This window comes from Eptatretus burgeri, chromosome 7 (assembly GCF_056783735.1).
Source record: "Eptatretus burgeri isolate ZD-2024b chromosome 7, Ebu_testis_v1, whole genome shotgun sequence".
NCBI lineage: Eukaryota > Metazoa > Chordata > Myxini > Myxiniformes > Myxinidae > Eptatretus > Eptatretus burgeri.
Genome location: NC_140967.1, coordinates 76,122,665 through 76,139,276, shown reverse-complemented (window position 1 = coordinate 76,139,276; position 16,612 = coordinate 76,122,665). Strand labels below are relative to the sequence as shown.

At 41.3% G+C, this 16,612-nt stretch overlaps 1 protein-coding gene across 3 annotated transcripts in view; it reads right to left on the bottom strand.

Annotated features, from left to right (window-relative positions):
- HEATR3 (HEAT repeat containing 3) overlaps positions 1–16,612 on the bottom strand; it is a 47,116-nt gene that overhangs the window by 1,168 nt on the left and 29,336 nt on the right. For 2 of the 3 annotated variants that reach the window (XM_085889080.1, XM_085889081.1), the window contains exons 10-14: positions 16,123–16,205; positions 13,835–13,971; positions 6,971–7,059; positions 4,462–4,605; positions 1,284–1,460 (exon numbers count right to left, since the gene is read on the bottom strand). In XM_085889080.1, the coding sequence (XP_085745206.1) occupies positions 1,284–1,460; positions 4,462–4,605; positions 6,971–7,059; positions 13,835–13,971; positions 16,123–16,205 (630 nt within the window). Of the gene's footprint in view, positions 1–1,283; positions 1,489–4,461; positions 4,606–6,970; positions 7,060–13,834; positions 13,972–16,122; positions 16,206–16,612 lie in introns of all 3 variants that reach the window. The other variant, XR_015060289.1, reaches the window with a different exon arrangement.

The following is a 16,612-nucleotide window of genomic DNA, read 5'->3' as shown; positions in this document are numbered from 1 at the left end:
GCCACATTGATAAATGCCCAAAGCAAGCATGAACTCTGCTTCGCGGGGCTTGGAGACGAATCACGAGATGCTGTTGATTGGCTGTGTGAAGCGAGGTGCACTGCAATTTGATCCTGGCAAGTGGCATCTTAATAAACTCTCACTGTACCTGTTTCCTGTTCTTAGGATTTACGCAACATTTTTGGAGCTACAAAACACAACAAAAAGTGAGCCGGGGCCCACAAGCTTGCCCGTGGTGCAACGGTACAATATAAATGTATTCAGATGCGTCATAAAATAATGTATTTATAATATTAAAATTCTGACAATAATAAAAACAAATATTTGATCGCTTAAATTTTTATGCCACCGCGATGAAGTCGCCAGAGGCATTATGTTTTCGGGTTGTCTGTCTATACGTCCATCCATGTTAATTTTCTTTGTTTTCTCTGCAACTGCTTATCCGATTGACAAAATCGCACCATATGTGCAACTACTCGTGTAGAATGTTTTAATGATAATCATGACATCATAGGCCATGTGGTGTGGCACCCATGTTAGAAAAAAAGGGGGAAAAAAAACTTTTGACCTCTGCATCTCCGAAACCACTCCATGGGGCGGGGGAATAATAATAGAATTAAATTAAAAATAAAAAGTTGGCAAATGTCCAGTACTCCCCATTGGAAACGTGCGATTTTTTTGACGTCACAGGTGGCTTCGTTATAACGTCATAATTTCATCGTCAAACACTTTATCCGATCAGTATGAAAGTATTGGGGGGCGGGGGGATTTGATGACATCATCGTCCAGTGGTTCGGCAGCCTTTTTTATTTATTTATCTTAAAAGCCTTCAAAAATCTTCTCCAGAACGGCTTGACAGGTCGAAGGGAGCTTCACCCACGTTCCACTAGCCTTGGAGATACCAGGGTGTCCACAAATAATAAATAGGCCACATTGTCTGGCAGCCATATTGCATTCACCAAAAATCTTTTTTTAAATTATTTATCTTGAACCAGTTCATCAATCGACATTAAACTTCACAATTATGATCCAGTAGTCATGGGGAATACATGTTTTAAATTTCAACCTGATCAACCTTGCACCCGGAATTATTTAATATTTTGAATCTGGGTTCAGGGATTTAAATCAAACTTGGTAAAATTATGTAAAATGATGGAATAATTTGGGCAGAGGCATATCTGTCGACATCGCAGAGTGCCGTTCTAATTTTTTCTACATTGTATCTTTTTAAGCAATCAAAATATTGGGTGCAGTACTGTAGCGGATGCATTTGGACCCTATACCATGGACATGAAAGATGGCGCAAGATTCCGAAGGGCCGAAACCAGCTCGATTTCATTTGCAACTTTGTCGGCTTCAGCACCCTCTCCAAAAACATCAAATATGGTATCCAGTGCTGCACCAGCCACAACCAGCGATGCATCCTGCTGAGCCGTCTGGAGCAAGCAGTTTCCCATCCCCTGGAACAAAGGATGCCAAATCTGTCAGCTGGAACAACAATGAAATAGAGTAACATGTATTATAAACTAATGTAGTTGTCACAGTGCCCAACTACCCACACAATAAGCAGATGCTAGATACCATTTCAGATGTCATCCCACTGTGCAATAGCATGAGAATCATCAGCCTTTAAAATAGTTTGGCAAGACAGTTGTCTGCAAAATGTAAACTGGATAAGTTGCTTATTTTTACATATTCTGACTTCAGCCATCCTTGCTATGTAGGAAATGGCTGGTAAGGTGTTAAGGAGGGATGCATGCATGCAAAAAAAAAATAAATAAAAAAGGTTGAAATTGGGGGAGGGGAGGTGTATGTAATAATGTGCAATTCCACATGCAGGCATAAAAAAAAAAAATCAAAAAATCTCCCAATGCCCAATGCATGTACTTCTTCCATCTACCAGTCATTTCACAGAATGACATACTGCTCAGCCACGTGTACTGAAGCATGTTAACAAACAGCATTTAAAGTTCCAAAGAGGAGGAAGAGTGAATAGGGGTGAGCAGTGTGTTTGTGGAGAGAGTCACGTATATGGAATCATTGGAGTTTGGGGGGGGGGTGGCAGGGGAAGCAGGAGACCACACAAAGAAGCAATATGTTGTTAGGGAGAGGCACACAAAGCCAAACATACTCCACATGGTTGGGGGCAAACAGTATGGGGCTTGGCGTATGGGGAAAATGAGGAATGAAGATACACAGTGACACCACAACCATTGCACGAATCAAGCCTGTCAGAACGGAGGAGATAACCATGGACATACACAGAAGAGTCCTGGACATCCTGTGAAAGAAATATTTCCATGAGACATACAATAACTGGGCTCACTGCAGCAGACCATGTGGATGAATCTGGAGCAGAGACTTCCGATATTGGTGGACCAGAGGGTTGAAGAGGTAAGCACACAGAAGAATGTTGGCAGAGGGGAGCAGGGACTGCGTGAGCATGGCTTTGAAATCAAACTAAAATTCATCGATGGAAGAAAGATGGTGTACAATTGCAAAGTTTGTCAAAACAACGACTGCAGGGGACGTGGACAATCAGGTCTCACAATACCTATCCCCCCCCATCCTCTCCATTACCTCTAATCCCAATACCCTTTTGAGATTTTAAAGATTTTTTTTATTAACGAGCAAAATAAAGAACATCAAAGACCTCGTACAAGCAGCAAGATGGTTAGCGACAATCTCTTAAAGTGGAACCCGAATGAAAAAAAAACAATGACAATCATTAATCACAGTCTAACTTGAAGGGAAATTAATTTTCGCCAATCACAAAGTGTCGAGAAAAGCCCTGGTGTCGACTTCGATTTCACCAGTGACATCACATCTGGAATCCATATTGATCCGAATGGCAGTTTACATAGATAAACAGTGCATGTCAAGCTCGGATTCTGATACCGATCCCACCATCATTAACAACTCTAAAAGTTCTCAGTATGTTGAAAGCGATCATTGGGATTTGGAAGAGACTATTTGAGACAAAATTAGTGATGGAAATGCTTTTGGGGGATTTGTAGAGCCATATTGTTTTGAGCCTTGTGCAAGCAATTCAGAGGAAGAAGGCAGAAGTGTTGTGAAGATGAAAAAGCTGGTCACATGATCACTTCAGCTCGGTGGGGTTTGGTTTTCCATTCAATCAGCGGTTTATGAGAGAGATTTTGCATTAATTGATAAATCGGTTTCTATATTACTCAAGCAGAAATGACTATCATCGTCCGGAAGCACGGATACCAGACGAAATGGGTTTGCCTTGTCCCACCATCGCAGGCTGACCAGGTGTTACGTATGTTACAGGATCGTCCAGTTTCATACTTTTCCCGGACGCCATTTGTGTCCATTCCGTGTCCCACTGTCATGTCCGTGAGGTGTCGATGTCCCTCCCCAGTGGATGGGTGATTGTGGAGGGGGAGGGGGGAGAAGGTTGGAGGGTGTGGGATGGTGGTGGGTATTGTGGTTGATGGTGGATTGTGGATTGTGGAGGGGGGGGGAATACCCTACAAGTTTCAGCATCCCAGATCAAATCCTCTCAGAGGAGTAGGTGATGCATACTGCACACACTTTCCACTACAAATAGATAATGGTTCATTTAACTTGCAGAAATTTGTGTTGATAATAGATAGTTTCAGGTGCTCTTGTGGTAACTGCCGGGCAATGGCAACAGGTGTTTGATGCACCACTCAAAGTGTCCATCTACATGTGCCGGTACCTGGGGAGAGATGGTGTTATTTTTGAGCGACTGCTGTCTCTTCCACTAAATCGCGGGGATGGCATCCGCATTCTCAATCATGGTGGATAACCACAACATCGACGGCCATCTCTGTTGTTAAATAACAGTTCTCTGGAAAATGTTCGAGCGCAAAAGCAAACATTTTGTAGGCCCGAACAACAGTATGTTTTTGACAAACCTCGTCCAATTTCTGGCAACCATAGGCTGTTTCAGCCATTAGTGTAAATGAACCATCTCATGAAATCTCGTAAATGAACCGTGAAACCATCTCGGTTTGTATTACTACAACCATCAAGGATGCAGACTCAGAATATTTTTGGAGAAATTGAAACTTATTCGCCGTTTGAGATAAATCGTGCCGCGATGTAACCCATACACAGTACAGATCTGGTGGTCGACTTCTAAATGTGATGTGAAGAAAAAAAAAAAGAGGGAAAGAGGGAAAGAGGGAAAGAGAAAAAGAAGAAGATGATGATGATGATTTCGACTTTTTAATTTAACATCTTTACTATCCAGAAATCAGGAAAAAAACAAAACCCCAAAAAACATCACATTCGCGTTGAGGTGGCCCGAGCTTTGGGGTTCCCCTTTAAAGCATGTAATAAAAAAACACATTTATTACAAAAGAACAACTATGGTGATAGCCACATCTTGCCAATACCACTTCAATCAAAACATTTGATAACAACATAATAGCAACTTAATTAACAAAAGGATGAGATATGTGTGGACACCTTCAGAGTTTCCATGGTGTTCTCCATCTGAGCAAGCTTGTTACCCACCACACCCATGATGGCAAGTACATTACGGCGAACATCAGCAGACTCACACTTCAACCCCTCATGGCAGAGGAACAGAAGCTGTTCAGGAGTCATGCACTGTTTGTGGGCAAAGGAAGTGAGAACGTTTTGTCATTTTGCAAATAAAAAAATGTGAGCGTTTAGAGCTATCATCTGAGATACATTTCAAGTGCAGTTGTTTTCCATTTTGAATATCCATACCAATAAAAGGCAGTGTGTGTACATGTCAGTGTGTCTCCTCCACAACTCCAAAACCATGAAACATAGCAGCCTGAAACTTTGTATGCACACGAAGAAAACTCCAAGGAAGTGCAGGAGTGAAAATTGGGTGTTTGGGTGAATTAAAACACCTCTTTTGAAGATAATCAGCGCCCTTATTTAATTATATCCTTCATCAGGCGATCCTCAGCCACTTCGCTGTCTGGGTATTCACACGTTTCCTGGCTAACCTCGCTGTCGTCTGAAGCTGCCATATTTTCTGACCTGCGCAACCATGCCTTGACTTGGAACAGGCCACAACGATTTCTTAACGACAAAGTTGTTTTTTTTCCCTTGCCTCACTCATATTATCGAATGCCTGTTCATCATAGCTATAAATCGCTGGGTACATTGCAATGCTTATAAACACCTGGAGACGTCAGCGTTCCAGATACATATGGGGTGGTACATATGGGGGTTCCAGAATGTGGAATGGAGTCCTCCCACGTCCCAGCAGGGTGGGCTCAAAGTGTCCACCTTTATTTCAGTGCGGGGTCACGATTCACAGACCAAGCTGTGAAGTTTTCTGTTTTCAAAGTTTTGTGCCGAGGGCTGTCTTCAGGATTGTTACTGAGCCAAGGATGGCTTCCAACTGTAGTTTGTTTGTGGTGATATTCCCAGGAATGGTTTTTAATATCTCTGTGAGGTTCTTCGTCATCATTGTCATGAAGTTTTTCGTCATCACTGGTACAACTTTGACATTCTTCAGCTTCCAGGATATTTTCACTTCATGCTTGAGGTCTTGGTATTTGGTCATTTTCTTGATTTCTGCATCGTTGGTGCAAAATCATTGGTAATAACACCTCAATTTGCAATGCCCTCTTCTCTTGTGTTTTTGGTACCCAAGTATGAAATCTGTTCACAATGCTTTGTTTTCGATGTTCACGCCTGATGGGATCAAAAGGTGATACGTGAGTGGTACTTCAATGTTTTCGGTCATTGCTTTTGGTTTATTTTCTCACAAATTTTCTGTAACTGGAATATCACAGTTTTTGTATATGTGCCAGTGGATTACTTTACAAACTATGTTGTCATTGTGTGTCCAGCTGTTCTGACGTTTTATTTTATTTTCGTGTTCAGTCATTAAGCGTCATATATCATTCTCTTTGCTAACCCAACTCCACCCCTCACCTGTCTTCCCCCCCCCTACTCCACCCCCACCTTACTCTCTCACTCTGTCCCCTCCTCGCTCCTCCATTGTAATGTACCCGGTGGGGGGGGGTGGGAGGGATCTCGAAGCAGGGTGACGTTTTGGGAGGGGGTGAGAAATTTTGTCATGGAACTTGAACCGAGGATCAGTCCTTTCATTGTGTAAAATTAACCAAGTTACCAATTTAAACAGTGGATGTGTTGCAATAACTTTACTGTGAATAAATATTATTTTATTTTTGACCTCTTTCAACCAGCACAAGAATAAAAGGCTTACTTTTTCCCCATTTTTCTATTGTGGTATTTTTTTACCACAGGCTTTGAACTCGTCTAATATACAGACGAATTTTTTTTGTTTCTTTCTTCATTTATGCATTATTTTTTGTTTTGAAGGAATGCAGTTTGGTCACACACTGCAGGAACCAGTGTGTGACCAAACTTTGCATGGCCTCCTCTTTCATCCAGAGGAAGGTCAAAGTCTATGTTTGGAATAAGAAAATAATAATTGACCCCAAATAAAACCAGATAATTGGCCTTTCGGCCTCGATTAGTTCTTGTGTTTATACACTGCTTGCATTTTTTTCCCCCGCGGGAGTGATCGAGTAATATATATTGTGAAGATCATACGTTGAGGTTGTAGCGATTTGTTGTCGGCAACACAAATTTAATCAATATAGTGTTTACACATGTGTCTGTTTTTATAAAAGATTGCTTTACACAGGTTTATTATAACACCTCCATGTTCAGGCCACGAGTATGTTGCTTACACACTGCCTGTTTTTTTTTTTTCCCCCCCGAGAGAGATCGAGTACTATAATATGATTTATGAAATCGTATGTTGAGGTTGCAGTGATTTGTTGTCAACAACACAAATTTAATAATTGGAGTATTTCATTGGACTTTCCCCAGGCAATGCCAGGTACTTCAGCTCGTGGTAAATATGTTAGTCACAATGGTTATAATGACTCGTATTAGCAAATGTTGGGTACGATTGCCAAAGGAAATTTCAAACGTACTAATCAAAGTAATAACACACCTCAGGGACGTTTCGATCAGCCAATAGATGCAGAAATGACCGGATGGAACCAGTCACCGCTTCCAGGAAACTCTCGTCTTTGTTCAATTCTTGAAGGATATTAAAAAAAAACAAAAACATTGGAACAGGTCTATTTTTATTTATTTTACAAACAAAAAAGTTATAGATAGCAAGCATTAAGAGCTAATCAAAATAAATACATCTTTCCAAACTTGTTGATCGATTGTACTTGAGAGCACAGGTGAGAGAAAACCAACATTGACAGCCTAAAAAAAAATCTAAGGAACAATTTAAAGTTAACACAGCCATGTACAGATATGGACAATAGTTTGTCCATAGGGTTCATTCCACAGTCTTTCAAGGTCCCCTTGCAAAGTTACGTTTTTCCCTTTTTGGGTATTTATAAGTTGTAAAACTGTGTGTGATAACTAAAGACATTATTAAGCAACATTATTTGAAAAACTTTAACCTTTTAAAAGAAAAATTCATGAAAATTTCACCTCTTAGCCCTTTGAACCCTCAGCTCCTTGGACTTTCAGCTCTCCCACCCTGGGCTCCCTGGAGAAAAATCTGGGAGCTCAGGGATATGGAAGTTTGAATAGTGGATGATAAACCGGCCGCTCAGATTTAAAAATAAATAAAATAAATGCATATCCTCCTATCTACAGGATAATAATAAATGTCAGTGTGTGTAATTAGTCAGTCAGTCCATCAGTGGGCGTCTCCTCCACAACTCCAAAACCATGAAACCTAAACAACCTGAAATTTTGTCTGCTTACTAAGGGAACTCCAAGGTGATGCATGAATGAAAATTGGATGTTTAGGTTAATTTAAACACCCGTTTTGAAGATAATTATTAACGGCCTTATATAATTATCCTTCATCAAGGCTTCATCCTTGGTTAACCCCTTTGTCAGCACACTTTGCTGCTGGGGTCTGAATTCGCCTGTTTTTTGACCTACTCAACAATGCCTTAACTTGGAACAGGCTGCAACAGTTTCTTAATGACAAAGCATTGAATCCCCCCTCCCCCCATCCTCATTTTCAGTCCTACGAATCGCTGGATACATCACAATGCTTATGAACACCCGGAGACGCCAGTGTTCATGGCTTTATTTCATTTATGCATGTGCGATAAGCTCTAGAATCTCTTAACCCAAGCCAAATTTCAAAATTTCAAACTACATAATTCACATTATCAGCAGTCAAACATTTGCGACTCCAATCCTAAACTAAACTAAACTGTGAAAGCATTTGGCCAACCCACATTGCATTGTTTGACACTCCGGGGTTGGGGGGGTCGGAGGGGGGGGGGTGGGTTTAATATGACTGATCGGCTATCGCTAATCGCTTGCAAGCCTGCCGTTCCTTGTCAACCATTTCCTTGTAATGCTTGCTTGAGTGCTAAAGCCACTTGGCGAGCACGCTACAAGCTGCTTCGTAATGGAACACACCCTGGTTTCACCATTCTCTTACCTTTCCTTTATTTGTCTTTTTGCCAAAATATTTATGTATTACCATCTGAGGATCAGTGATGAGGTAAAATTAAGTAAAACACGTGAAAAAGGATATTTTTACCTCCGCCACCGAAGATGAATGAGGTTATGTTTTCACCCCTCTCTGTCTGTCTGTTTGTCTGCAGGATATCTCAAAAAGTTGTGAACAGATTCAGATGAAATTTGGTGGAGAGGTTGGGTGTATGACAAGAACAACCTGATTAGAATTTGGTGAAGATCCAAATCCAGATCCGATAATTTTTTTAAGTGATTCTTCACCATTGAAAGATAGGATCAAAAACGATATATAGCACGATATCTCAAAAATGTATTGCGCCCGATATGTTCTCATGGATCAGGCATTACATGGCGGAGGTACGCGCTCTCCCGAGTACCCTTCTGGTATAACATGTAGTTGATGTTGTCAGACAAACTTGGCTCCTTTAATAACTCAGTATATTTTCTGATGTTTTGCCAATCTCATCAGTAGCGGAGTTTTCCATCATTTTATTATTCAATGCGTTTTTTTTTTGTTTCAAAATACACCACCAAGGGAAAGCCTGAGGAAAAGGGGTGAGGACCCACCCCTTTGGAATAGTCGAGGGAAAGAGGGTCAGAGCAAAAACACACAGTTTTAACAGCATGGTATGGTATTATATTTGCTTTCTTCTTCTTCGTCCTCTTTGGGAAGTGGCGAACGAAAAACGAAGGAATTTTTTCTTTTTTCCAAAGTAAATCGATTATCAGGTTTGCAATTATTTGAAGCAAGTAAATCAATGATTACCTTTCCAACGGTGCCATTTTTAGCTCACCTGTTCGAAGAACAGAGAGTTATAGCGATACCCCCGGCGTGAGCGTGAAAATGTTAAAGTTTTTGGTGCAAGTTATTTTTTCCTTTCTAATGTTTTTATCTACGCCATATGTGTGTGTGTGTGTGTGTGTATATATATCGGGGCGTATAATGTGATACCTGTCGTCCGTCTGTCTGTCTGTCCGTCCGTCCGTCCATCGATCCGTTCCTGTCCGCACTCAAACTTCCAAAGTTTTCAACTTTCACGTTTCATATTTGCTACATAGGTATACAGACTGTGGAGACGGTGTGTCGTGACATACGTTCGTCATCTAAAGTGGTTGCCATGGCAACCAGGATGCTGTTTTCCATGTAGTAGCACAATTCTTCTTGTTCGGGCAGATATTGTGCTCACTTGCGCTCTTGTTACTGATTACAATATACAAATACATATATTGCTTTAAAATTATTTGGATCAGACTTCACTGCAATGCTTTATAAAAAATATTAATTATTAGACGAGTGTTTTAAAAACGATAAATGTATAAACAGGCGAGCATTGGGTGGCTTTGACACCAACTCTGGTTATTACTGCAAGACAGCAGAACCCTTTACAAAAAAGTGTGATGTAGTCGGCTCCATTTATATTCAGATACACACATGAAGCACCACCTGTTGCGGGGAAAGGGTGGGGTGGGAGTCCAGAGGAGGGAGGGAAATGGGTAAGGCGCAGGGGTCCGGAGGAGGGAAGAGAAGCGGTGAATGAGAGCCCGGATGAGGGAGGGGAAGTGGTGAATGGGAGCCCGGACGAGGGAGGGGAAATGGTGAATGGGAGCCCGGACGAGGGAGGGGAAGCGGTGAATGGGAGCCCGGACGAGGGAGGGGAAGCAGTGAATGGGAGCACGGACGAGGGAGGGGAAGAGGTGAATGGGAGCCCGGACGAGGGAGGGGAAGCGGTGAATGGGAACCCGGACTAGGGAGGGGAAGCGGTGAATGGGAGCCGGACGAGGGAGTGGAAGCGGTGAATGGGAGTCCGGACGAGGGAGGGGAAGCGGTGAATGGGAGCCCGGACGAGGGAGGGGAAGCGGTGAATGGGAGCCCGGACGAGGGAGGGGAAGCGGTGAATGGGTGCCTGGACGAGGGAGGGGAAGCGGCGAATGGGAGCCCGGACGAGGGAGGGAAGCGGTGAATGGGAGCCCGGACGAGGGAGGGGAAGCGGTGAATGGGAGCCCGGACGAGGGAGGGGAAGCGGTCCGCAAAACCGCGATGCGCAAAATTAAGACCATGTGGGAAAAATAGGATTGGGCGAACCAACTCTAAAATGGAGACTTTTTCACCTAAACTGGTGCTGTACATACTGTCCAGTAAAGATGGATGATTGATGATGATGATGATGATGATGATGATGATGGTTGGAGGTTATTGAGATGATGTCGACGTCCCTACCTTAGGGTCGTCAGGATCATCAGACTTTGTGAAGGAGGAAGTGATCTTTGGCTGCTTTGCCTTGTTCTGCAAGTCCTTATCGACCACTGGAGAAGGTGCCATGACATCCTTCTCACACTTTAATTTCTAGCACCTCTCCATGAAGACTAGCGAAAACCTTTCAAGATATGTGCCTCATTCTGCGTCATTGAAGTGTTCTCTTTCATGCTCCTCATCTTTATCTTATGTCCCCCTCCTCACTTCAAAACCAAAAAATAAAAATAAATAAATCAAACAATCACGAACTTGTTCTGCCTCTTATTTCCTTCCTTGGTTCATTCTTTATTTCTTCCTTTCTTATTACCCCCCAATTGAACCAACATTCCTCATCATTTAATTAATTTGCTTCTTACTTTGAACACTTTTAACATTTCATAATGTTGCATTTGCCATATTTCACTAAAACCCCACATTCTTCTTCTTCATAACTATTTACTGTCACGAACATCCCACAATGCAATTAAAAGTCTGGCGAAAACTAAATCACACGATATCAAATTGAATCACATGATAGTCTTTGCAGCATGATATCGAAAGAGCAACTGTGATGTGAGGTGGAGAAGTGGGGTTGTGTATTCCTCCGCGCCAGAGCAAGGGATCCATGCCGCGATCGGCGCCTTTTACCACAATAATTCAACCACGATGAGGAAACCTACATTCGGGGTGGGCCTGCTATATTAAATAAGGTAATTCTCTGTTTGTATACATGTACATCTGAAAATAATTATATATAGAAAAAAAAAAACAAAAAAAAAAAACAAAGGGCTGGTCTAATCTCCAACAAATTTTCCATACATGTTGGTAGTACCCAGAATCAAGTCGTAGCCACAAGGAGAAAAAGATCCCCCCCCACATGTGAGGGGGGGGGAGACAGCAAGTATTTCCAGTTTTATAAAATGGCCAACAGTTTTCTGAGAGCGACTGGAAGAGAGATAATGAAGCAGAGTTCAAAGCAAAAGCAATTTTACTCAAAATTAGAAATCAAGACGAGAGATTTTGGTTAAAAGAAAGATATGAAGTTTGTGAATAGGAATGTCTGTAGAAAAGTAAGAAATATATATTTAATTATAACGGAAAGTGATGCAGCAAAGACTCATAAACCTGTGAAACTGGTGCAAATTAAAAATTTTGAAACCAATTGGGCTATTCAAAAATAAATATTTTATTTAGTTCCTGGTGTTGCAGGGTTATGTAAACACTCGTCATGAATCAACAGCTACCTTCCTGGTTATTGTTAAGCCAAAATAGCAGTCCACTGCCCAGAGAAAAAACTGAATATTAATTACCGACAATAATTAAATGTTAGTTTAATACAGCAATTTATCACAGCATCTTCTTTAAAATCATTCGTTGCAAAGATATTTTCATCGGGATAAAAATGATACCTTTAAATAAATAAAAAACATTGGGGGAAGGTGGAGGGGGTATGATGACACTTCCAGAATTTTGGAAAGATGTTTTGTAAATCAATAAAATTGAAATTTTGAGTTAAAAAATTTTCAAGGTCGTGTATTCTTAGAGCCACACTTGTGGAAAAAAAGGCAAAAATAAATAAATAAATAAATAAATAAATAATAAAGAGCCAAAAAGGATGACTTCATTGTTTCGTAGTAGCATACTTGCCTTTAATTTCAGGTGGAAGAGAACCAAATTCTTCCAAGTGGATATTGCATCACAGAATATGTTGTCCTACCACAAATGGCACAAAAAAATCTCATCTATCAGAATTTGCTTGTGAATGTGAGATTCCATAGCATGTTTTGAACAGAGTAGGATGGTGTATGCCACCAGACAGGGTTAATTCCAATTTCCTGCCTCCTGATTCTTTGTCCATAAACTGCTACAGTTGATGGTCTATAATGGTGCAAGACAGCAGCCCAATGTCTGACCAATATTGGCTACAGACAGCACCAACATCCAGAGAATTAGTGCACAATGGAAGTAAAAAAAAAAAAAACGCTGCCATTTTCTGTGTCCTCAGACCGACATTATGACCATAAACACTGCCCTCTTGTGTATTAAAAAGACAATTTTCCAAAATCAAGCAGGTCAAGGTAAACCCAAAATGAACAAAAGTAAAAAGAGTTTGTCAAGCGCAAAATGAATGGCACAAAAGTGATCATCATAAATGAGATCCATTGACTGTAGTTGCAGAGTAACAACTAGTACCAGAGAACAAGTACAGTACAGTACAGGTAGGGGACCCCTTATCCCACAACCCAAAAATCGGAAAGACCCGAAAACCGGCAAAATTTTGAAACCCCACAGTCCTATATTTTAACCCTTTCATTCTGAAAAGTTAATTATTCACAAGCCTTCTGAAAAGTTAATCACAACAATTGAAAAGTCAATCGGCAGGAAAAATGTATCGCCATGGAAGTGACGTTATGCAATCACCAGAGACAAACCTGTGAAGTGGCATGTATGTCCAATTCTGCATCACCGTGTTGCGCTCTACAGTTGCGTGTGAATAATTGTGTTTGTGAAATACCCCTTACATCACAATCACGTCTGAAAGGCCTTCAATGTCATGACAAGCTAGTGGTGCTTCGAAAAGGAAGCATTTATCGCTCAGTTAAGCCTGGCGTTGGCTTAACGGTCAAGATTACTGCTTGACGATCCTAGGGTCTTGAGTTTGAGCCCCAATTCTTCTGTTAAATAACAGCAGGTGGGTTGACTCAGCCTGTCATCCTTCTGAGGTCGGCAAAATGAGTACCAGCTTGCTGGGATGATTGAGCCATTCGAGTATCCTGCGTCGGAGTGGTGACCCATCCAGGATTGTGCCGAATAGCCCAGGAGACTACTTCGGCAACACCGACGCTCTCTTACAGAGTACGGTCCCAATGGATGGATTATTGCAAATGAATGTAAAATAATTATCTGTATCAAAAGTATTGTACATGATAGGAATCGGGACCAGAAATCCAGCAAATCCCAAAAACCAACAAGCCTAACTCCCCATACTTGCTGAATAAGGGGTTCTGGACCTGTACAAAGAGGTTATTTCTTTCCTCACTGAAAAGCATTTAAAATTACAAGAAATAGCAAAATTCAGTAATCTTGTTCGTACTAATCCACTCTCATGTTTTTTACCAAAATGAGTGAAAGCAAGCGAAGAGAGGTGCTGTGCAAGCTCTTGGAGGTCTTTCTCTTCTCCTAATCCCGACATTCCGAGAACTGTTATGATAGCGTCCAGGCAGGTCAGCGCCCGACACTGGACACATCGTAACCTGGAAGCAAATATTAAATGGACATCATACTCATGACAAAAGGGAAAGGAAGTTGTAAAACAATTGGAAAAACTTTGAGATTCTCTCTTTTCAATGCTTCATTGTTTTGTTTCACAAACAACTGCAGGCTTTGGCATTAGGGTCATTCAGGAAATCACTCCAACAGCATGACATGAAAAATCACTCTGACATGGAGATACAAATACGTCACTCATTCCTTAAAACACTCAGTCCCAAAGCTATTCCCCCCCCCCTTTTCCTCCTCCCCCTCACATTCTGTCAACATGGGTCCATCTATTAAATAGTAAGTCAAAATCCTTAAATCTTCATCTCCCTGTACTCTTATTTCTAAATGTCTTTCTCTCATGGAGATTACTCTTGTATCCTTCCTTCATTTCTGTTTCATTCCTGGATGTCTTATAAACCCACACCCGGTCTCTCATCGGGATCATGCATCATTGTCCTTCTTTGGGTGTTTAATTACCCTTCCCTCTATCCTAATCATGACATCAGTCTTCATCTTGCTGATTTTGAGAGGGGATCGTGATTGTTAACCGCTTTCGTGAGTACTTCCCACACATCACCTCCTGCAGGTCTGTGCCCACCCCCTCCCCCCGACCACCCATTCCATCCAAGCTCGATGGCCCCCAACTTCCATAGCTCTTCTCCACGTCACCTCACCCAGTCCCTTCTCCACATTCCTCCACACAACCAAGTCCACCTCCTTCCATGTCCCCAACTGTATGGACGTCCAACATCAGAGGCTTCCACTCCAATCCAACATATCTTTCAATACAGGTTGCTGCTGTTGAACCCAACATTATCTGCTTAACAGAATCATTCCTCCGGCAGGATGTCCCGAATCACTTGTCTCTCTCTGACTATTGTCTCATCCGTTTTAACAGGCCAGAACCTGTTCCAGTGGCAGAATTGCAGTTGACATCAATAACTTCATTTCTCACCGACGGTGGACTGCTCTAATCCCTCAAAATCCCCAACATTACCTTTGGCTGCAGATTACACTCCACAACCAACTCGTGTTTGTCTGTGTGCTATAATATCTTCCTAAATGTGACATCTCCATTTACATCCCTTTCTCCACCAACATGGACCAACTTCTATAACCACTCAACAAGACCTTCACTCACAGCACAGGGTACTGCGCTCACCTTTCGGATGGTGTCCCTGCCTAGCACCTTTCACATCTTAATACCATCACCAGACACCAAGGCCTTCAAAATCATTGGAATATCCCATGATGAAGCTGAATCTATGGGCCTCTTACTCACACCTCAATGACAGGTTGATAACCTCTATTTGTTCTACCGACTCCTTTTTCTGTCTTGCACCCTCTGCCCTTTCTGCACTTTGTGTCCATTAAATTTCTTCAAGGCACATACATTCTGCCAGTATTACCACTTCAAGTGCAACCCCCAAAATCCAGCCTCACTGCTCACCTCCACTCAAACTGTTCCTCTTTTCTCACACCAAAAGACCAAACTTCCTCATTTTTATGCAATTAAAATATTCCATCCAAGGTTTCAAGATGGCAGTCAACCTCCTCCTGAGGCCACCATGCCCTCCACCCCATGGCCATTATTACTTATTATATTACCATGGCATTATTACTTGACAAGTATATTTTTTGACAAAAAGGTCAATTTCATCCGATTGAGTTGAAATTTGAACAAGATTTGCATATCAGGTCAGTGAATTCAACCATCTATTATAAGGTTATCTATCATAAGTCAAAAGGTCAACCCAAAATAGGCCAAATTTGTAAATTGTTTCTAAAATTGTCAATTTCAACCCACTTCCTGTTCAACCCATGTCAATTTCCTGTTCTTTCAACCCACTTCTTGACTGTGTTTAAGCTTGTAATCCTCTTGTGTATCCTCCACCTCCACTCATCCAATCTTCCTCCAAGTGTCCCTCTGCTTTGTACCTTTACCCTGCTGTTGGGGTGTTTCCCCACTTTCCACTGTGTTCTCACTCTTCCACAAGCCCATATTTTGTATGAATTTAAAAAAAAAAAAAAAAAAAAAAAAAAAATAAAACTTATTTCATGGAATTCTGAAATAAGATGAGAATTCGCCTTAACCATATGAGATACCAAATAATGCATTCAAATGAAGACACTCAAACACTCACTTCGCAATTAGAGGAGCCCAAGCTGTGTTTTGTTGGCACAATTCAAGATACTGCCAATCAGGGTTGGTGGTCTTCTTCAAAACCTTTTAAAGGAAAATGGCAAAAATAACAAAGGAGAACCACTTGTTTACTCAAAGAACTGTATGGGGTCATCGACATGTAAATCAGAGTTCAAAAAATGGAACCCCTACCCCCTAAAAAAAAGTAAAATGGAATGAACAAACAAAAAAATTCCCAAACAAAGTTTCCTTCCCCTTCCCCAAACCTGAAACAAAACCACAGCTTTAACTTGTTTCTTTTCAAAATATTTCTTCAAAACAATTTCACCATATACAGGAAAATAGTTAAGGCTTAAAAGTCAAAATTTTGATAATCCAAGAATATTCACAAAGCAAATTCGGCAAAACTGCATAGAATGAATTGATGTTAGACTGACATAGATCCATTTTGCCGAGTATATTTTTGAACAAAACATCTCCCTGCTAATTAC